This window comes from Cotesia glomerata, linkage group LG3 (assembly GCF_020080835.1).
Source record: "Cotesia glomerata isolate CgM1 linkage group LG3, MPM_Cglom_v2.3, whole genome shotgun sequence".
NCBI lineage: Eukaryota > Metazoa > Arthropoda > Insecta > Hymenoptera > Braconidae > Cotesia > Cotesia glomerata.
Genome location: NC_058160.1, coordinates 28,549,469 through 28,572,713, shown reverse-complemented (window position 1 = coordinate 28,572,713; position 23,245 = coordinate 28,549,469). Strand labels below are relative to the sequence as shown.

The following is a 23,245-nucleotide window of genomic DNA, read 5'->3' as shown; positions in this document are numbered from 1 at the left end:
TTTAAAAAAAGGCGGTAGTGAATAAATAACAGTACTTTCAGTCGGTATATTATCCACTAGAAGCTTTGTCTAGACGGTCTAGACTACTGTCAGTACTAGATAGATACAGTACCTGGCGATTGCGAGTGAAAAAGGAGTATGACGAGGGTGGGGCGAGTGAGACGCCATACATCCAGATAAGTCTGACAAAGCCAGACACTACGGGAGGGTTCTCTTTTCCGGCTGTCATACGCGACGCCTGTCACCGCTACCAAGTGTTTATACTGCATTTGTTAAAAATATATTAACATTTATTGAGTTACCAAACAGTGTCCAGTGACAAGCACCTACTTGTTATCAATCAGTGAGTATTGCATAAATAATAACTCCTAACTGTAAATATAAATAAAATAATATTAAGATAAAAAATATATGATAGTTCAATTGTACATTGTATTGTAGATTTCAGATAGCAGATAGGAGACAGTGTAGGTATACGTTTATAACCAAGTTTTAGTTGCACCCCGAGTAAAGAACGAGTGAAGCAAGCAGAGGGTGGGGTAGTTGGGTAGTTGGGTAGTTGCGGCCTCACCCCCGAATAATATTAGTCATGCACAGCTTTATGTTACGGTAAAACACCCTCGGCCCTGTTGAGTACAACAGTAGCTTTACTTCTCTGTTACTGTGACTAGACTGGTTACGCGACATCATTTTGTTGTGTCTTTTTAACATTCTATTATATCCCGTCGAAACAATCTAGTCTTTTACTCACCTCCCAACTCAGTGGTCTCTACTCTCATTGTCTATTGCGTGCTGTAAATTTACTTTGTTAGGTTTATTTAATTTTTTTTTTACATTATTTAATTTTTTTATCCATTATTACTCAACTAGGTACTGTTACCCTTCAATGTAACAGCCGATTAAAATTTACTGTCAATTTAATTTAATTTTTATTATATAATACTTTTAAATTTAATTATAACATCCATCATATAATACTTAGTTATTACACTTAGATAGTAATAAAAAAATAGTTAGTACTTTTTTTTCTTTGGAGAATAAAGTGGAAGGTTTAATTTAGTGGGTAATTATTAATTGTTTTTTTTTTTTTATTGCAGATTACATGAGTTAAAGTAAGACCGGGTGGACTTAAATTTACTGATGCAAGATGGCTTGGAGATTTAAGGCTTCCAAGTATAAAAATGCAACTCCAATTGTCCCGAAGCCTGAGGCATGTATTAGGGACATTTGCGTGGGTTCATATCAAACTTATGGCAACAATATTGCGGCTTCTGCTGCCTTTATGGCATTTAATGTTGATCATAATGGTAAATAATTATTAATCTATGGTTTTAAATTGAGAAATTTTGGTAGTTGGAAAAAATTGACCCGGAAAAAATTTTTATTTATTTATTTACAATCAAACCCAACAGCTGTAGCCATTAACAGGGGTAATAATATTTACAAAGTAATTATTCTTAAATTATTTTAGTAATGACCAAGAAAGTTAAATAATAAATTCATTGCAGCAATCGCTTCATAACTACTCGAGTAGGTAACCATAAAAAATAAAAATAACAAAAGAAAAAAGTAACAAATTTGTATGAAGAAAATTTGAGAGCCAGTTTTTCAATCCAGGATAAAATTTTATCCAATGATAAAAATATATCTATATATTTCATATATATAAATATACTGGCAATAATAATTTTATCCTGGATAAAATTTTATCTCGGATTGAAAAACTGGCCTTGAGTAATTAGAGACATAAATTAACTGCAAAATTTGTATACCTAATTTTTTTTTAATATTGCTGCATTTTTTATAACTTAAACCTTAATTTCAAGCATTTTTTTTTTTTAATATTTATATTCAAGTATTTTATATTCATAAATCAAATTTTTCATCAATTTAGCAGGCAAACTTTTTTTTAATAAGAAAAATTGAAGAAAATTTCTAAATGTTAGTTACTGTGTTTTGAAATTGGACAGCCGAATTAGGATTATAGTTAGTGGAGAGATCAGTCAGATCGGTAGAGTTATGAAAAATTCATATTATTTCATTAAAATTATAAAATATCACACCCACAATTTTCCTGAAAAACAAGCATGTTGCTTACCCCATAATGATTGCTCCATTTTTTGTTACAAAAAAAAAAAAAAATTTCCGGGTCTATTTTTTCCGGGATTCGGAAATTTCATGTAAGGTAAAAGACCCAGTTATTGACATGGGCCTACTTGTTTGACACTTGCAATTTTATTCTAATTAAAAAAATTAAATGATTTCAAAAAACTAATTTTCTTAAAATTTATAATTCAAAAATTATATTTATTAATTTATTAGAGTTGATTTGTTTTCTTCTAATTAAAATAAAATTGCAAGTGTCAATAACTGGGTCTTTTACTTTATGATATATTTTTTTTTCTAAATTGAAATTTTTTTATAAGAATAAAAATGATCAAGTGTCTATTTTCGCTATCATAATTTATAAGATAAAAATAATCTGAATTATACAGAATATTCCTTTTTATTCTTATCAATTACTATTATTTTTTGTTTTGGTTTGCAATTGCTAACACATCAAGGGTCTATTCATTTAGCAATCTATCTATTAAATTAATGTACTATTTATAAGTCATTTTGTTATACATTACAAATTTTTTATATACTAACTATTGTAACTATTAACCCTGTTAATGGTGTAAACTGTTGGGTTTGTTTAAATAAATAAATAAATAAATAAATATTTAAACAAGTATTTGATTATAAAAGTCAGTAAAAAATTCTTTAGTATTATAAAAGTCAGTAAAAAATTCTTTAGCATTATTGATTTCTAAAAATAAAATAACTTGCAGGATCGAGTTTGGCGGTTTTACCATTGGAAGATTGCGGTAGAAAAAGCAAAACAATGCCACTGCTGCACGCTCACGCGGACACAGTAACAGATATGGATTTTTCACCGTTTCATGACGGACTATTGGCAACTGGATCGCAAGATTGTCTTGTTAAATTATGGCACATTCCAGAAGCCGGGTTAGAAGAGTCACTGTGCAATCCTGAGTGCACGTTCTCACACCGGCAAAGACGAGTTGAAGTTGTTCGCTGGCATCCTACCGCAGAGCATTTACTGACAACAGTATCTTACACAAATTTATCACTGTGGGACGTTATTTCCCAGCAAGAATTATTCTCAAACAATGAGCACGCTGATGTAATACAGTCGCTGAGCTGGAAGTACGACGGAAGTCTATTGGCAACGTCGTGCAAAGACAAACAAGTCCGGATAATCGATCCACGGGCTAGTAAATCCATTGTCCAGATGTCCTCGAGTCACCAGAGCATCAAGGACTCAAGAATTGTCTGGCTCGGAAACGGTGACCGGCTTCTGACAACGGGATTTGATGCCGCGAGACTCAGACAAGTCTTCATACGTGACTTGAGGAATTTAAATGACCCGGTTAAGACTCTGGAGCTGGACTGCAGCACTGGAATTCTCATGCCGCTGTTCGACCCCGATACCAACATGCTTTTCTTAGCCGGCAAGGGCGATACGACAATAATGTACTTGGAGGTCACCGACAAGGATCCATTTTTAGTGGAAGGAATACGACACAGCGGGGAACAGACCAAGGGAGTTTGCTTAGTTCCAAAGCGGGCTTTGAACGTTATGCAAGCTGAAGTCAATCGAGTGCTTCAACTCACTTCCAATATGGTTATTCCGATTATGTATCAAGTGCCGCGTAAGGTCAGTATATTTTTATTTTATTCAATTTACAAGTTTAATCTTAAGCTACTTATGTTATACTAGCTATTACTCGCTGGGCGCTTTATAGAATTACATTTTTAAATCTAGACTTGAAATTTAATTAGAGTATTGTTTTGACTTGCACAGATTCCCAGTTCTATAGAATTGGCATGCACCTTTTGTCCATATAATTATTCTAGCTAATATTCATTGTAACTTTCAATATGCAATCATTATAACATTCCCGTGTCTTTCTTACAAAAATTAATAATAATTGATTTGAAAAAAAAATTTTTAATGAGCATTGAAAGTTTCAGTTAAAGAAATTGAAGGTCTTATAAGTAAAGAAATATGCGTAGTATATAAACATAACCAATAGAATTAAACAATTTATTTTAAACAAATTACAATCGAGTAGAATAAATTTAGTTACAATAAAATTTTATTATTTCTAAGGTAAAAGACCCAGTTATTGACACTGGCCTAGTTGTTTGACACGTGCAATTTTATTATAATTAAAAAAATTAAACGTTCTCAAAAATTAATTATCTTAAAATTTATAATTCAAAAATTATTTATTTATTTATTTACTAGTTATTACTCGCCCGCTCCGCTGGGCGATTTATAGAATTACATTTTTAAATCTAGACTTGAAATTTAATTAGAGTATTGTTTTGACTTGCACAGATTCCCAGTTCTATAGAATTGGCATGCACCTTTTGTCCATATAATTATTCTAGCTAATATTCATTGTAACTTTCAATATGCAATCATTATAACATTCCCGTGTCTTTCTTACAAAAATTAATAATAATTGATTTGAAAAAAAAATTTTTAATGAGCATTGAAAGTTTCAGTTAAAGAAATTGCAGGTCTCATAAGTAAAGAAATATGCCTAGTATATTTATTTATTTATCTGGTAAGGAATTATATCGAGGTGTAAAAACACCTGTGTATAAAACCAGCACAAAAAATAACAATTTTATAATACATAGAATTTTTTACAAAATTTATGTCGATAATACAATGCAAAGAGATAATAAGTACGAAAAATAATAAATTTTTAGAGAAAGAAATACAAAATTATAAATGATTATCAGAAAAAGAAATATCCAATCAAATACTCGCATTTTCCAATACATTTTTTAAGCATATTAACCATTAAGGTTTCTTATCCAGTAACTTAACTTTTTTTTAACAATTTTTTATTACAATCTATAGTTTTTATATCAGTAGGGAGTTTGTTGTAATATTTAATTGCTACATAATAAGCATTCTGTGTACTCATAGTTTTGTTAATTTTTGGTTGTACTAGCAACTTAGATCTTGTATTTGTGTTTTTCAAAGTACAGGCTTTTACATTCTTGATAGTAGTAAGTTAGTGCATTTATTATAAATGAGTCTCTTATTGCCAAGGGCATAGTGTTGTAATTATTTATACATAGCTTTTTAATTATTTTATATTGAAGAGATGTGACAGGTTTAATTGAATTGAAAAAATAACTAATAGAATTAAAAAATTTATTCTAAACAAATGGCAATCGAATAGAATAAATTTAGTTACAATAAAAATTCATTATTTTTAAGTCTAAAAAATATAGGTCCCGGATAAGTAAGGTAAAAGACCCCATTAGTGGCACCTTTAACCCCTATTAGTGGCAATTTTTCTTTCAATGAGAAAATGTTCTACTTGGAATAAAAATTGAAAATTTTTTTGATATAAAGGTCTTAAAAATTAGAATTAATATATTCATTATTAAAATTAATGATTTCATTGATTGAATAAGTACCAAAATCAAAGAAAGTGTCAGTAATGGGGTCCCTGCCACTAATAGGGTCTTTTACCCTAATCGACAACATATCATATACTAAAACCTTTTCCGAAACACGCTGCATCTTATGGTATAAGGTAAAAGAGCCAGTTATTGACACTGGCCTAGTTGTTTGACACTTGCAATTTTATTTTAATTAAAAAAATAAAATGTTCTTAAAAAATCAATTATCTTAAGATTTATAATTCAAAAATTATATTTATTAATTTATCAGAGTTGATTTGTTTTTTTTTTAATTAAAATAAAATTGCAAGTGTCAATAATTAGGCCAGTGTCAATAACTAGGTCTTTTACTTTAAGTATTCCGATCGGTTCAGTAGTTTTCACAGTACAAAAAAAAAAACCGGCTCTCCATTTATTAGTATAGCCTTAAGTCTATCTAATTGATTGTTTTGTTATTTATAGACATACAGAGATTTTCATGGTGACATATATCCTGATACCGCTGGTTGTATGGCTCAAAATACCGCTGAGGCTTGGATTAAAGGTCACAATGCTCCAGTTCCTAAAATATCTTTAGATCCAGCAAAACGCGCCAAAGGAGAAGAACCAATAATGGTGAATAATTCACTTAATTATTACTTATTTATAATTTCTTTTTGTAGCTTGGTAGATTTTACACTTATTATTTTTACCTTGCGATACTGTGACTTAATTACAGCTTTTAATGACACCAGTTATTTTTTTTTAGTCGACAATAGATATGTAGAATTTTATAATCATTTTTACCTAGCACGTATTTAATTTATACTTTTAAGATTATGATTTATTGATTTGGTTCATGTATTTGTATGATTTTTAGTTCTGTATGTGCATTATTATTATTTAATATTTCAGAGCACCAACTTGAGTGTTATTTCTTTATGAAAATATTTTAATAATCCAAGTAGTGCGGATAAATTATTTATTCCTAGCACGTTGGAGATTTTTTTTGCCTCATCGAATAATGTGCAATGTTTTTTATGTTATTTTTATTATTTTATTATCATTTTTATCGTTGATGAAATTTAAATTTAATTTGCTATGTAAAAAAATTGAATAATTTGTGCATACTAGCGATAAGATTTTTTTTGTGCTGTCAATTGCAACGGCTTAATTAGTGGATCAAATTAGCGGCTTTTGTGTGTTGAGCTTTAAATGGGCTTGTAAATCAAACCAAAATGAAAACAACTTGATAATATTCATTAGATCCACAAAGGAAATCTGTCATCGCTGAAAGAAACCCAGCAGGAAATAAAAATAGAGAACGCTAAAGCAGCTAAGAGTTTGCACTCGACACCGAAAGGCTTTGTGCAGTCATCTAAAATACAGTCTATCATTCAAGAGCGGGAGAAGATTGATAAGAAGGAAAAGGAGATGGAAAAAGACCGTCTGAAGGATAACAAAGACAAGGATAAGGATAATAAAGAAAAAGATAAAGATAAGGATAAGGATAAAGATAATAAGATAGAGTACGAGTTGGAGCGAATCGAGCAGCAACCTGTCAGATCAGATACCGATGAAGATTTAAAAGGAAAGATACAAAATGGACAATCAGTGCCTCCAAAGCCGCTACCCAGATCCTCTCGCGCCAATAGTATTTCCGAGGAAGAACCTAAGCCTGTTGCTCGTCCTAGAACTTCACCGAGTACCGGTTCTGTTGTCACATCCGTAAACCCCAATATAGTTGGAGGCTACAAGGTTCGATGGAAACGTCACTCTTAGAGTTATATTAGTGTTATAAATGTCAGATTATTAGTAGAAGTACATTTTTTATATAGTCCTATTAATTTATATCTATATTATTAAGAGAATAAGAAAAATTTTGACTCTAGGATAGTCATATGATAAAATCGGTTTTTTTTAGTGTCATTGCAAAGGTCTTGATTTGAATTTGTGCCTTTTAAAGGTTTTATATTCTAACCGATAGTCAATTTATTATAAGTATTTAGGCTGCATTTGATAATGCTCTATCTCTAGATACATAATTAAGAAATGACCTTGTATCTTGTGAGATATTGACATTTTCAAAGATATAAGCTCATCCCGATGTTACACTTATCGAAACCTTTTATTTGAGTACCCACATCGATTTTTCATTTATTTTATATATTTATATATTTCACAAATACCATATATATAAAATATATAAAAAATTCCATGTAGGTACTCAAATGAAAGGTCTCGATTAGTGTAACATCAGGATGAGCTTATATCTTTAAAATCGTCAATAGTTAAGAAATGACCTTGTATCTAGTGAACTATTGACATTTTTAAAGATATAAGCTCACTTTGACATTACACTCATCGAGACCTTTCATTTGAGTACCCACATTGATTTTTCATATATTTTATATATTTATATATTTCACAAATACCATATATATAAAATATATAAAAAAACCATGTGGGTACTCAAATGAAAGCTCTTGATGAGTGTAACATCGGGATGAGCGTATATCTTTAAAAACGTCAATATTTAAGAAAATACAGTGCAATTTAACAAAAGTCATTATTTAATAAACCAAAATTTTATTTATTTATAGTTCACAAGTCACGGCAGTCATATAGTGACTGCAAGGTTGCTAATATTTATTTATTTAACCAACTAGTTTAAATATTTTTAAGTATCGGTAATTATAGGTTTATTAAATTACACTGAAAAAAAATTAACTTGAATCAAGAGAAAAATTCTTGAACCAAGAAAAATTTCTTAGTTTAAAAATTTTATCTACTCAAATCAAGAAGATGAAATTCTTCAAAATAATTTACTAGATTAAAGTAAATTTTTTTTTCTGTGTAAAAAAAGTTTAGTACTCATGACAATATTTATTTTTACAGCCAAGACTGGGACCAAAACCATTCCAAGCAAAATCAGGTAGTCAAGAATTTTCATTCGACAAGGTATTCTCAGTTCCGGTAGCACCAAGTACCGATAGTAACGGCTACACCACAGGAGATACAAACGCTTGTTCCGACACAAACGTGATCACAGACTCCGATAAGTCACCGACTTATGACAATGAGCGAATCAAGGAAGCAGAGAACGGTAAAAGTGACTCTAGCAGTATGGAAGAAGACGCAAACTCAAGCGACTCTGGTTACAAACCCAAGACACCGAGTACCGCTGAGCGACGTAAGTTATTTGAGATAAAAGTCAAAGACGAGTCACCGGAGAACGAAGAGCCGGGGAATCTTGAGCGTGGAGGTGCCAACCGGAATTCAATCGCTGAAAGACGGAGGCTTTATGAAAGCAGGTCGGTCTCAGTGACCGACGGGAACCTCGCCGAGAAGGCGATGGGCTCTCCTACGGCTCTCCGGAGGAGAGACTCATTCAAAACCAAGAGCGAAGTAATCAAAGAAGACGATGTCAAAAAAATAGTGCCGATGTTGAGGCAGCAGAGTATGGATCCACGTTTGGAAAAGCCAGAACCTATCTCAACGCCAACTCCCAAGAGAACATCAACAGTATTCGGCCGTGTGTCCAAGTTCCGACACTTAAAAGGCACACCGGGTCATAAATCGACGCACATTGAGAACATTCGCAACATCAGTCGACAGATTTCTGGTGAATGCGACGGCTTTCATGCCAACTCTGACCGCGTTGCCGTTCCATTGAGCGGTCCGGGAGGAAAAATCGCCGTGTTGGAGCTTAAAAAAACTGGAAGACTTCCAGATGGCGTGATGCCAGCTCTGGTGCATGGCGCGAGCATAATGGATTTCCAGTGGGACCCATTTGATAATCAGAGACTCGCTGTTGCTTGCGACGACGGCATAATCAGATTGTGGGAGATACCAGTCGGTGGATTGATTGAGCCAACAAATGAACCTAAATTCACAATTGAAGCGCATTCAGACAAAATTTATCTTATTAAATTCCACCCACTGGCTGCAGACGTTCTAACATCGGCTTCTTATGACACCACTGTAAAAATCTGGGACCTGGCACCCTTGAATTCAGGCACGGGCTCGGCAATTGCCAAGATAACTTTGACTGGACACACAGATCAGATTTTCAGTCTCGCGTGGTCACCTTGTGGCCAGTATCTCGCGACAGCTTGCAAGGATGGAAAGCTGAGGGTCTACAAACCGCGAGCTAGTGAGACTGCGATAAATGAGGGCAAAGGACCCGTTGGTACGCGAGGTGCTAGAGTTATTTGGGCTCTAGATGGCCGCTATCTTGTTGTCATGGGATTTGATAAAGTATCTGAACGTCAGATTATCATTTTTAAAGCGGATAAATTGAACTCTCCGCTGAACACTGTCGGGCTGGATGTTTCACCGGCTATTTTGATGCCGTTCTATGATGAAGATAGCTCGACTTTGTTCCTTACAGGCCGTGGAGACTCGACGATTTATACTTATGAGATCACTGAAGAAGCTCCTTACTGTTGCCCTCTGAGCCATCATCGCTGCGCTAGTCTACATCAAGGCTTGTCATTTCTTCCGAAGAATAAGTGTGACATCGCGAGTGTTGAGTTTGCTTCTGCACTCAGACTCACGAATAACACTATAGAGCCTCTGAGCTTTACTGTACCGCGGATAAAGAGCGAACTCTTCCAAGATGATCTCTTCCCGCCGACTAGGGTCACTTGGACACCCACTCTTTCTTCTGCTGAATGGTTCAGTGGCGTTAATAAACATGCGCCGAGGATAAGCTTGAAACCACCTGGAATGGACTGCTGTAAGTTTATCTTGATACTGAAGTTAGCTAACAATTTTTTTTTATTTCATAACAAATCAATTAAAAAAAAAATGCTTCTAAAATAATAATCTCTACCTCTAGATACATAATTAAGAAATGATCTTGTATCTTGTGAACTATTGACACTTTTAAAGATATAAGCTCATCCCGATGTTACACTAATCGAGACCTTTCATTTGAGTACCCACATTGATTTTTCATATATTTTATTTATTTATATATTTCACAAATACCATATATATAAAATATATAAAAAATGTCATGTGGGTACTCAAATGAAAGGTCTCGATTAGTGTAACATCGGAATGAGCTTATATCTTTAAAAATGTCAATAATTGAGAAATGACCTTGTATCTTGTGAACTTTTGAAATTTTTTAAGATATAAGCTCATCCCGACATTACACTAATCGAAACCTTTCATTTGAGTACCCACATCGATTTTTCATATTGTCCTAATGGCTATGTAACTGCGTTACTTGGCAAACTAGCAACTAAGTGGCGTTAAAGATGTGCAATTATGAATTAATAGTTAATAAGTAATTTTTAATAGGTAATAATTAATAAGTAATAAGCAATAATTACTCAGCAATTTTTATGAGTGGAAATGAATGAAATCACTATGCTAGCTATAAGTCATCTTGTTATACATCAAAAATTTATTTTTCTTATGTACTAACAATTGTATTATTAACCCTGTTAATGGCCTAGGCTGTTGGGTTTGTTTATTGAAATAAAAAAAAAAAAAAAAAATAAAAAAAAAATAAAAATATATAAAATATATAAAAAATGTCATGTGGGTACTCAAATAAAAGGTTTCGATTAGTGTAACATCGAGATGAGCTTATATCTTTAAAAATGTCAATAATTGAGAAATGACCTTGTATCTTGTAAATTATTGATATTTTTAAAGATCTAAGCTCATCCCGATGTTACACTAATCGAGACCTTTCATTTGAGTACCCACATCAATTTTTCATTTATTTATATATATTACATATATGTACATATGAAAAATATATCAAAAATGCAGATGGTTACTCAAATGAAAGCTCTTGATGAGTGTAACATCGGGATGAGCTTATATCTTTAAAAACCTCAATATTTAAGAAAGTACAGTGCAATTTAACAAAATTCATTATTTAATAAAGTAAAATTTTATTCATTTATAGTTCACAAGTCACAGCAGTCACATAGTGACTGCAAGGTTGCTAGTTTAGATTTAAAATAAAATTTTTTTTTAAATTGCAGTAACGGAGAGCCAAGGCCAGGGAGTGGTTACCGCACCAATTTCCGCTAAACAAACGTCACAATTTTCGGTTTCACAACAATCATTGACAAGAATGGGATGGAACTCAGATTTGATAAAAGCCAAACAAGACGAGGTAGTTATATTATTTAAATAAATAAATTAGCGATGCATGATATATTTCTTCGCGATGTAATTAAACTTCTTCTACATTGTATGTAGTAAAAGATTAATTATAAGCAGCGTAATATTTAAATTTACTACTTGACTATCTTGAGTGTATCGTGTGTGCTATACTTGTGTGGTAGATCCAAAAAAACATGAGCAACATGGTCGGTGACATGATTCAGTGTTCGCTGGAGCAAGATCACATGGAGGGCGTTGACGAGCACGAATGGGTACGTACTCGCTTCATGCATTCTTCATGTCTGCTAGATTTTTAAGTGCATCCGTATAATTATATCTATATTACACCACTCTATTTTATTTAGAAAAAATTTTACCTTTATTTAATAATTGATTAATAAATCAATGAAACATTTTACATAATAATAATATTTATTTATTTTTTAGGACGATTAAAGCAATCTTACAAATTCATCCGCTTCAAGATTATTTTGAATATGCAAATAAGCTGCGATCGTGTGCAAGACACAGCCATTTGGCTCACACGAGCTAAGCCATAACTGAACCTTTATTTCACTTACATATTATTTTTTTTTTGTTATTTATATTTTAAAATTTAATATTTACAGAGATATTAAATACTCCGCCATCTTTTGGCTCTATTGAGTCCAAGTATTCAATTACGAGCCTATCCATGACCGTAATTATAATTATAAATTAATAATTAATGCACTAAAATTAATTTTGTGCTATTTAATATTTTATAAATTATGTTTGGCATTACGTATATTTATTTTAAATGCAATTAGAGCTCGTGCTACTCATTGTAAATTTTGTCTTTAAAAAAGAAAATCAATTCCTTGAAAATAATTGCGAGCTCGACAATACTATTTACTCAATTAATTATTATTATTATTATTATTATTATTATTAATATTGGGCGTTTTTAAATAGTAACGCGTGATAGTTCTAGTCTCGAATGATTTTTAAAAAATACTTTTATTAATTATTATTATTATTGATTATTATTTTAAAAAGACATTTGAGTCTACCGTACGTAATATTGATGCTAAAATGTTAGTATTATAATTATATTATAACAATTGTAGATTTATAGAGGCGAGTAGGCGATTTACTTTTGCGCAATAATATTTCGCCAAAGTAGTCGTATTTTTTCTTCTTCATCTTCGTCTTTATTATCTAATCTTGTCTTTAAAAAAACAAAAAAAAAATAAATAAAAACCAAAACAAAAAAAAATGATACTAAAATTTTTATACTTTTTGACAAATTTTTTAATTAGCAAAGTAACAAAAATAAAAAAAATATAACGGAAAATTCAAGTAAATATTATTGATAAATAATACTCAATTGATAAGAGATTTTGTTTTTAAATAATTAAACAGAAGAATAAGTAAAAGATATTCTTTGAACCGTACGCACACGAGTCATAATATGAAATAAATTATAATATTATTATTATTGATATTAAATTTATTAATAATGATTAATTAATGAATGAATTAATTAATTACTATGATTATTAAATAAGATAGTGATGATGATGATGATGATATGCAATACTTTACACTACTGTAATTAAGTATTCCGTGATTTTATTTGTTTTGATGATAAATAATTTAAAGACAAAAGAACCATATCGATTTGAGTCTTTAATAAATGGATTGATAAAGAGACTGTCACTTAAACTTTGATAACGAATAAAATAATAACAAAGAACGAATCCGGGAAAAAATTTTCAAATTTTATAAAATTCATATTATTTCATTAAAATTATTATAAAATAAAAATTATAATAATAATAATCATAATAATATTTTTTTTTTAACAAAAAATGAAGTAATCATTCTGCACGGAAAGAACGAGATGACACTGGATATCATCCCAGATTATACTGAGTGAAAAAAAATTTTCAGATAGTAGCTAGTATAATCCAGATTACAATGAGTATAATCCAGATTATAATGAGCATAATTCAGATATCACTCAGTATAATCTGGATTTTTTTTAACTACTATCTGAAATTTTTTCTACCACAGATATCACTGAGTATAATCTGAGATGATATCCAGCGTCATCTTGCTCTTTCTGTGTGGGGTGCTTGTTTTTCAGAAAAATTGTGGGGGTGGATATTATAATTTTTATATTATAATAATTCTAATGAAATAATATGAATTTTTCATAACTTAAAAATTTTTTCCGATTACCCAAAGAACATGTCGAGGAATTTGTTTGTGTCTTTAGACACAAATTGGCTGGGAAATAAAAATTTTTTTCTAAATAACGATAATAATAATAATATAACTAATAGATACCGAAAAATTATTTTAAATATAACCCGTTTAAACTTTTTCAAGTTTTTTATCTATTTTACACTGCTAATAATAATAATTATTTTTGCGATTGTGATTGCAATACAATTTTTCTATGGTATATATTTTTTTAGTATGAATGCATCATTTGGATACTTAAATGAAAAAAAAAAATTAATTGAATTTTTAGTGATCGATTGTCATTTTTATTGTGAACACTGTGTGTTGAGAGTAATGTAATTTAAATCTGGTGCTACAATCTCCTGTACATGCTTCGATTTCACTTAATATCTAGACAATAACGATAATAATTATGAATTATGTATGTCTAATGTTAACTGTTATCAAGCATTAATGTAACACCTGCTCCATTAACCAACGAGGTGCCAAAAAAAAAAAAAATTTTAGACAATTTTTGATTTTTATAAAACAACTATTTGTAAGCGGCGTTAATAAAATTTTAAACAGAGGCCTCGGTCATTCCAAGAGCATTCCAAGAGCGTAACAAGTAGAATAATAAATTAAAGTTTAAGAGTAAAACTGTAATACTCGTTTAATAGTTTTATTATTTTATATTTTTGTAATTGATTTTAAAACATTGATTTATTATTTCAGTACATTCACTTGCTCAAACTCAAGTAGTACTTTCTTCTGTAAAATCATTTTTAATTTTATTTGTAATTTATTATTATTGTGTTGTGTTTTAATTGATGAATAACTGTCAGCGTGTGGACCCGAATACTTTTCGACCAAATAATTAACGGGTCGTAGCCTAAAAGTACCTCGAAGCTCAACATTTAGTGTTGATACTGGTAATTTGCCATGTAGTTTTTTTGTCTCAGTAGTGACGTCTCTTTGTATCTACTTTATATCTTACATGTATTTCATCAATAAGATATTTCTACCAAATAATTTTATAAATTTATTTCTTCCCTTGTCCACTTTAAAATTTTTTTTTTATTATAAAAAATTGATCAAAAAATTTTATTTTATTTATTTATTTAGTTTTAATGCCAAGGCGTTAAACTGAATGGCAAATTTTATATACATAATGTTCAAATAAGTACAGTAAATTTTGGAGTATTACTAAAATATATAAAACAGATTGCATTAAAAAAAAAAAAAAGAAATGTACATCATATTATTATTTACATCACGTTATTATATTATTTTCCAGCATACTAATTTCTAACTGAGGAGTTGAGTTTCAAAAGGATATCTTTTCATTTTTGATTAATCGAGACAAAAAACTGGTTCTCTTCAATTATAAATATTTTTATTGAATTTTTTTAATTTAGCTATAAAGTGCTATCAGTTATAAAGCTACAATTCAATTTTCATTTACAAATCTTTATAATTCTCGAGGTAATTAATATTTAAAAGTTCAAAAAACTGCTCGTTTAAAATATAAAAAGATACCCTGTTGAAAATCAGCTCTTCAACTATTCATAACTTAAGGGGGAATTCTGGTCTAGAAGCATGAAATTTCAGGTAATTTTTAAAGTGCCGTAAAAAAAAGGCAATCAATATTTTTACTATCCATTTTTTTATGTTATTTATTAACATTATAAGAATACAGAAAAAAATAAAAAAATGAAGAGTTGAAAATTCAAAAAATTAGCAGCTGATAGAGTGGGGGGGGGGTCTCAAAAAATTGGGACGCAACGATACCCACGATTCCAATCCTCCTAGCAATCGGAAACAAAAAACTAAAAAAGATTATTATTCTAGAGTAATGTCGCTATGATCGGAACTACGGTCATCTCCAAGTTTCAATTTTTACTATTTTTAAAAAATTCGAAAGTCAAAAAAAGTGGTAAAAAAAATTTTTTTTTTTTTTCAGGCAGTCGCCATTTTGAGAAAAATTTTTTTTTAACTTTTCCGTAGTTCCGACCATAGCGACATTACTCTAGATTAATAATCTTCTTTATTTTTTTTTTCCGATTGCTAGGAGGGTTAAAATCGTGGGTATCGTCACGTGCCAATTTTTTGAGACCCCCCCCCCTTCATCAGAATTTTGAATTTTCAACTTTTTTCATTTTTTTATTTTTTTCTGTATTCTTATAATATTAATAAATAACATAAAAAAATGTATAATAAAAATATTGATTGCCTTTTTTTACGGCACTTTAAAAATTACCTGAAATTTTATGCTTCTAGACCAGAATACCCCCTTGATAGAAAATCAAATAATTTAATTTTGAAAGTCTCTAAACTGAGAACGTTTACAATTTGAAGGAAATATTATTATTCTTAGGTGCCAGCTTATCTGATCACCTAATTTCAGGATCTTCTTCTATAAATAATCTACGTAGAAACTTCGGTTCACCCGTCAATATTAATTTGAAAAACAAACAAGCCAAAAATAAACATTTTGAAGGAATGTTTAAAAAATTTTTATTTGAAATTTAATTAACATATTCATAGTTGCAGTAATTTGAATTAATCTAATAAAAAAAATATATATATTTTTTTTTGTAATTATCTAGATCCACCAACACGATCTCTGGGTATAAGCCGCAATTCTGTTCCATGTTTCAGGAATACATTACCTGTAAATATATTTTTAATAATAACAAATGAGAAAATTTTTCCAATAATTTAATAATAATTAATTAAATTATTAAATTAAATTAAATAAAAATTAATAATAATTCAATAAATTAAATAGTTTAATAAAAATTTACCAGCAGTTTGTTGAGGATTTATTCCAACACCATCATCAGTAATAATAGCAGAAGTTGCTGGCGTGACTCGAAATTCTTCAGCAGCGAATTTCAACACCGCTGTAAAAGGAGTGTTTTCTGGTACACTTAGCCTGATTAAAAAAAAATACCAAAATTATATTACAAAGTAAAAAATTTATTTACAAACAAAACTTGACATTCAATTAAAAAATCAATGAACTAATTCATAATTAATAATATATTTAATGCAAACAATCTCTTTCAACTTCAACCCAAATTGATCCGTCAACTAATGCTTTAGCAGACTGTAAACGATCTGCAACAACTCGATTCACATCATCCGAAACATTTAATAACTTCCGTATTACTTTAACCAAATGAAAGTAACTAAAAGAATTATCAGACTTCCACGCGCTGCCGTCCCAGCTCATATTTCGCCCGAAGTAAAAAATAGCGTCCATAAAATTGTGATTAAAATCACAATCCTCTAAAAGCTTCCCCATCAGCTTTCTTTCGACATCAACAAGCGCCAAGCAAACAGGAACATCATAATCATGAGCGTATTTACTCAAATTACTCCAAATTAATTTCTTCGCTGGGCTGTCGGCACTCAGGGAATCAAAAGTGCTGAGGACTCTTTTTATATGCCCATCAACGATCATCAGCTGGATCAACTGGTCAACTTGCTCGTGTTTTCCACAAGAGACCTCGTGGTCCCAAGCTATTGTTCGCGCCTCGTCTTCAATAGTCTCTGTAGGCAACCCGATCTCCACCAGAGAAGTCAGCAGGACATTAGCAGCCAGCGTGTCTGTTAAAAGACTATTGAAAAATTTATTAAGTCGATTGTGACCGCAATGCTGGACATACAAGTGCAGTAACTTATCAATTACATCCCGTGGGATTTTTTTATCCTTCAGAAAGACTTCTAGTAAACGATCGCTCGCTAATTGCAACTCGGTGCACGTGTACAACCGGGTCCGGTTAATAGAATTCCAGTAACCGTGTAAATTACTTTCAAATTCTCTTAATTTGTTATCATCCTTTGCTCTAACCACCACAGCCTCGACAAATAATGAAACGTTAAATGCTGTTGTTATATTTTCAAGTGTTATTTTTTGGTTTTTGTTTTCTAGCAAAGATAAATATGCATCGAATGTTTTCAATATTTCTTCAAAATCTCCAGCCATTTTTAGTTCATTTATTTTTTATTTTATTTGCAAGTCTCCCTTCATCTTCTGGCAATCAATATTGGACTCATCTGTTTGAAAAAATAAATAAATAAATAAGTAAAAAAATTGGTGAGTTTTTTTTTATTGAAGCCAGAAGATTCTAGGATTTTATTTAATGAAACTGAAAATAGAAAACGTCTGAAATTTTTTTTTTCAATTTGTTTCATGGTACTGAAATTAATGACATTAAAATTAGCAGTCACTTGATTATTTTTTAACAAATAAATTTGTTCAAAAAAAATATTTTTGAAAAATTGCATTTTTTATTTTTTTAAATTTCAATTTTTTTTCTTATTTTTTTTTTGCCATAATTTATGTGTTAAAAAAATTCTTGAATTTATCAAATATCTGTAAATTAATTTTCATTAAAAATTAAGAAACATCTGATAATTTTTAGAAATTTTTTAACAAATAAATTATAAGAAAAATTAATTTAAAAAATTTCATCTTCAGAAGCTTTAAAAAATTATAAATGCAATTTTTTAAAAATAATCTAGACATAATTTATTATGAAAAAAAATTAAAAAGCTATCAAGTGTTTGCCAATTTTAATAATGACATTAATTAGCAGTTACTTGACCATTTTTTTAATTTTTTTCAACAAACAAATTTGTTCCAAAAAATTATTTTTAAAAAATTGCACTCTTAATTTCTACGTTAATTTTTGTTGCAATAATTTATTTGTCACCAAAATTCTTAAAATTATTAAATATTTGCTAAATTAATTTTCATATTTTGATAATGACATTAAAATTAGCTGTCATTTAACACTTTTTTAAATTTATTTAATAAAGAAATTTCTTCTGAAAAATTGTTTTTTAGAAAATTTCATTTTTAATTTTTTAAAATTTCTACATGTCACTTTTTTTTTGCACTAATTTATTTCTTTAAAAAATTCTAAAAATTATTAAATATCTGCTACTTTAATTTTCATATTTTGATATCATAAATTTTAAATTATTCTAGTAAATTAATATAAAAATTGTTGATAAATTTTGAAACTTGTTTTCAGAGGTCTGCTACTTTCTGCATCATCGTAGTGTTTTATTTAATAAAAAAATCTAAATGTTTACTTACACTTTGAACGGGAGTTTTGGATCAGACGTCAAGGTTATTTTGAATGTTACTTTAGATCTATAAAAAAAAGTAAATAAAAAACATTTATAAATTATATTGTTTAAAATAAAACATATGGCAATAACAAGGTTAACTTTAAACAAATTGTTTATATGCATAAATTTAATATTAATCATTTAATTGATAAATTTAATTAATTATTTTAATTAGTTATCAAAATTTAAACATAAATAAAAAATTACTTACGTCATTATTGTAAATTTATTTATTTATTGAAAGTAATAAATACCGAATCTGAAGTAACCTTAGTCTGACAGGTGACTTTTCCCTTTTTTGTCCTACGTGTAAAAGTCGGTAAAATAAATGTCTATTTTATCTATCCCACAGGACAAATTAATTTTTTTAATTAAGTAAAGGACAATAAATAATTGTACAATTATTTTATTCCAATAATAATATTAGTAAGTAATTAATAAATAATTAAAATGAAATATTTTATAAATACAACCCACCAGACACAATGACATTTTCTATTGTCTAAAGCCTTGTTGTTTTTTTTTTAATTTTAATACATAATTATTGTAATTTTTATTTTTATTATTACTCCTCGTGTGCTTAGTGATCACGGTGATCGATGACACTAATGTCTGATTATTTATTTATCATTATTGTAAACGACGCAATTAATCGTACCCTGTTTGTTTATTTTTTTTTTTTTTTTTTTTTATTTAGAGGGACAAGGTATTTTATTTATTGTTCTAAGATACTGAAGTTAACTGACAGCTGTCAATTTTTTTTTAATTTTAGACCAAGTAAATTATAAAAAAAAATAGTTCCAAAAATTTCCATTAATATTTTTTTTTTTAATTTTTTTCACAATTATTTTATGAAATTAAAATTACCTGTCACTTGACAAATTTTCAATTTTATTTAACAATTCAATTAACTCTAGAAATTATTTTTAAAAAATTGCATTTTTAAATTTCTACATAGCAATTTTTTTTTTGCCATCATTTATTTGTTAACAAAAGTTCTAAAAATTATTAAATACCTGCTAAATTAATTTTCATAATTATTTTACATGAAAATTAATTTAGAAGATATTTAATAATTTTTTTAACAAATAAATTATAGCAAAAAAAAAATTAACAAAGAAATTTTAAAAAAGCATAAATATTTTTTAAAAATAATTTTTCAAAAAAAAATTTATTTGTTAATTCAAATAAAAAAATTTCTAATGTCTGTCAACTTCAGTGTCATTATTGTTCTTTATAAATTTTTTTTTTTAGATAATATTTTTCACTGGATCCAGAGCGGATTTTCAACTAGGCAACTACGTGACCTAATAATTACACCTATTTTTTCATCAAATTTTAATTTTAATTGATTAATTTTAAAAAATGAAATTACTTTAATATTGCTATGGTAATATATTAATATTTTAGATCCGCGACGACCCGCGTCGGTTTTTTTAGCAATTTTCCACAAAATTTTTCTACACTGAAAGAAGTAGACATGTAACAATTATTAAACTTTCAATAAAAAAAAATAAAGTAGAATAATTAATAAGTATGACATTAAATTTAGCTGTCACCGGAAAATTTCTTAATTTTCTTTAATAAAAAAATTTATTCTAAAAAATTTCATTTTTAATTTTATTAAATTTCTACAAGTCCATTTTTTAAATAATTTTTTTTTTGTCATAATTTATTTATTAAAGAAAATTAAAAAAATTGTTGACAGCTAAATTTAATGTCATTTAATAAGTAAAAATTAAAAAAAAAACTTCAAGTGATTTTTTTTTTTTCATTTCATTTTTCTTTACAATATGTAAAATATTTAATAACAGAAACTCGTCAGATGTCTGCTGCTTTCAGTACCACGATTATTATTTTATTTTCTATAACAATTATCAGTGCTAGTTTTACTTTGATTTATCGCAAAAAATTTTTGTATATAATTGTATTTTATCTTAATTAGTGAGCATACATATTATATATATATATATATATATATATATATATATATATATATATATATATATATAATAGTTGATAATAAAATAATAAATTATAAAAAGAAAAATTCCATTGTCTGCCGGATTAGAAATCACGTCCGGTTTATTTAATCTTTCACTTATATATTTATATGTGTATATAAATATATAAATAATGATAGAAAGTAGCTGAGCCGTATGTGAAGAAATGATTAGATGCAGCTACTAAATTTTTTTTTTTTATTTAATTAAAAATAATTTTCAAAAACTTAAAACGAGAATGGAGTTAATGAAACATGAAGAATTAATGACAAGTATATTTATTTTATTAATATTTATAAAATGAAATGAATTAAAAAAAAAAACTTGAATAATTTGTTTAGGTGTTTTTTTATTTTTGTAAAAAAAAAAATTTTTTTTCGTTTATTTAATGTACATACATGAGGGAGAGATAAGAGCAATTGGGAGGACGTAGGCAGGGCAAGTGAATAATTGTGAATTGTCGATATTATAGTGCATTTGTTGTTTAATGTTTTTGTTTATGAATAAATTTAAAATGGCATTTTAATGTCCATTGCGTTATCTGTTGTGCATTTTGTTTTTACAACAATGTCATCGAGTTTACTTTTGATGATAAGTTAAAATTAATAATTTATATTTAACAAATCAAAGATTGACAAAAAATGATTCTATGGCAATGACTTTCGATGACATGACAACAAAAAAAAATATATATATGTATGAGTATATATATATATATTTATATATAATGAAAAAATAAAGAGATATAATAATGATAATAATAATAATATAATGAATGATACTTAATAAATACAAATGTCTCGATTTGACGAGAATAAAGTTTAACTTTGTTATTAGTTCATAATTTTTTTTTTTACCATTCTCACTCGCATTCGCTGTCTGTTTCAACGTTTATTTTTCTGAGTTTAGTTAAATCGCCTTTTTTTATAATTGTTATGTTAATTTACGTTATAATTAAGTTTAATGATATTGGTGATTACTGCTGGTGTAAAAAAAAGATAAAAAAAAAAGATTAACAATGATTGGAAGACGAGACCGGAGATATTTTGCTATTAAATTATTTAAATTAATTAAACTCGAGGCTAAAAAATTAATTAATAAATATAATAATTAATATTGTTAATTTAAATTTAATTGTTTAGTAATTTTTTTCATTCTTCACAACTTAATTTGAGTGAAACTTGTGATTTCACACGTACATATTTTTTATTAATTTTTTTTTATACACACAGCCTCTCGTGCATTCTCTGTCATTTAAATTTACTCATCAGTGGTTGGATGGAATTTTTCAATTTGCGAGAATTTACAGATTCAGCGTGCCAAGTTTATATTACATAGTCATCTTAAGAATTAAGAAATCCCTCTCTTCTTATTTTTTATCCATTTTTTTTTTTTCCAAGTCGTTCCAAGTATTCAAAAATTTTTTCTATATTTATAAAGAATACTAAAGACCTTGATAGATAAACTTAATGTAAATTAAATGAATGAAAAAAAGTAAACTGGGCGTGCGTAGTCAAAATGGCCGATAATAATGGGGGCCATCGAGTTTAATATATATTTTGGTGCGTGGGTGATCACAATACTCAAAGCAAGGACAAAATCACTCATGACGTAACTCTACTCACATTCTCATTAAAAATTTAGTACTTTAGCAAAACATTACTACGCCGTAATAAAAAGATACAAGTGATAATTTATTAAATTAATATTAATTTTAAATAAATTTTCATTTTTATAATTCACATCTTGATGAATAAATGTAAACGTCAATCAAGCTGTGGATAAATATTAAACATAAAAACTGATGAATTAAACAGACAAAATAATTAACAATAATTCTACAATTAACGAGAATCAATTCAATAAAAGACAAATACAAATTTATATAACTAATTAGCATTTTTTTAAAAATAACACTAATGCTTATTAATTTTTAGATTCATACGAATAATTTCCTTATTTAATAATAGATATAGAAAAATTAATAATAAGTGTTGATACTGATCATTAAGATTTACAATTTAAACGCCCTCCCACGCGGAAAGAATAAGATGACACTGGTTAACAAAATAAAAATTTTATTTTGTTTAAGAAATTTTTTATGAAAATTATTTTTATTCTAAGTAATTTTTTTTTCTGAAATTATAATAATAATAATAATAATAATAATAATAATAATAATAGTTATTATTATTATTATAACAGTTATTATTATTATTAAAATGATAATTATAATTATTATATAATTTCAATTACAATAATAATAATAA

General features: G+C 28.3%; 2 protein-coding genes across 9 annotated transcripts; one reads left to right on the top strand and one right to left on the bottom strand.

Annotated features, from left to right (window-relative positions):
- The first annotated feature begins 68 nt into the window (after positions 1 to 68).
- On the top strand, positions 69 to 14,856 carry LOC123261968 (coronin-7). Of its 6 annotated transcripts, XM_044723901.1 has the most exons (10): positions 69 to 343; positions 442 to 467; positions 1,098 to 1,307; positions 2,835 to 3,724; positions 5,962 to 6,114; positions 6,745 to 7,236; positions 8,377 to 10,219; positions 11,490 to 11,623; positions 11,796 to 11,885; positions 12,061 to 14,856. In XM_044723901.1, the coding sequence occupies exons 3-10, from the start codon at positions 1,148 to 1,150 to the stop codon at positions 12,067 to 12,069; spliced, it is 3,771 nt and encodes a 1,256-aa protein (XP_044579836.1). In that variant the 5' UTR covers positions 69 to 343; positions 442 to 467; positions 1,098 to 1,147; the 3' UTR covers positions 12,070 to 14,856. The 6 variants fall into 6 exon arrangements, with proteins under 6 accessions (XP_044579836.1, XP_044579835.1, XP_044579840.1 ...); XM_044723900.1 differs by lacking the exon at positions 442 to 467; XM_044723902.1 differs by lacking the exons at positions 69 to 343; positions 442 to 467 and adding an exon at positions 510 to 609.
- Positions 14,857 to 16,316: 1,460 nt separating this feature from the next.
- LOC123261977 (ubiquitin-fold modifier 1) lies at positions 16,317 to 19,734 on the bottom strand. Of its 3 annotated transcripts, XM_044723925.1 has the most exons (5): positions 19,450 to 19,713; positions 19,184 to 19,275; positions 18,938 to 18,994; positions 16,632 to 16,762; positions 16,317 to 16,496 (listed from the first exon to the last, which is right to left on the bottom strand). In XM_044723925.1, exons 2-5 carry the CDS (start codon positions 19,186 to 19,188, stop codon positions 16,426 to 16,428), a joined length of 264 nt encoding a protein of 87 aa, XP_044579860.1. In that variant the 5' UTR covers positions 19,189 to 19,275; positions 19,450 to 19,713; the 3' UTR covers positions 16,317 to 16,425. The 3 variants fall into 3 exon arrangements, with proteins under 3 accessions (XP_044579860.1, XP_044579859.1, XP_044579857.1); XM_044723924.1 differs by lacking the exons at positions 16,317 to 16,496; positions 16,632 to 16,762 and adding an exon at positions 16,797 to 17,889 and having other exon boundaries at positions 19,184 to 19,313; positions 19,450 to 19,734; XM_044723922.1 differs by lacking the exons at positions 16,317 to 16,496; positions 16,632 to 16,762 and adding an exon at positions 16,797 to 17,889 and having other exon boundaries at positions 19,450 to 19,734.
- Positions 19,735 to 23,245: the final 3,511 nt, after the last annotated feature.

What these genes read in the sequence shown, in the direction of transcription:
- LOC123261968 (XM_044723900.1), top strand. Translation starts at nt 1,148, where the DNA reads ATGGCTTGGAGATTTAAGGCTTCCAAGTATAAAAATGCAACTCCAATT. An exon ending in AAGGAGAAGAACCAATAATG is followed by an intron (nt 6,115 to 6,744) that starts GTGAATAATTCA and finishes AATATTCATTAG; the next exon opens with ATCCACAAAGGAAATCTGTC. An exon ending in ATATAGTTGGAGGCTACAAG is followed by an intron (nt 7,237 to 8,376) that starts GTTCGATGGAAA and finishes TTATTTTTACAG; the next exon opens with CCAAGACTGGGACCAAAACC.
- LOC123261977 (XM_044723924.1), bottom strand. Translation starts at nt 17,818, where the DNA reads ATGGCTGGAGATTTTGAAGAAATATTGAAAACATTCGATGCATATTTA.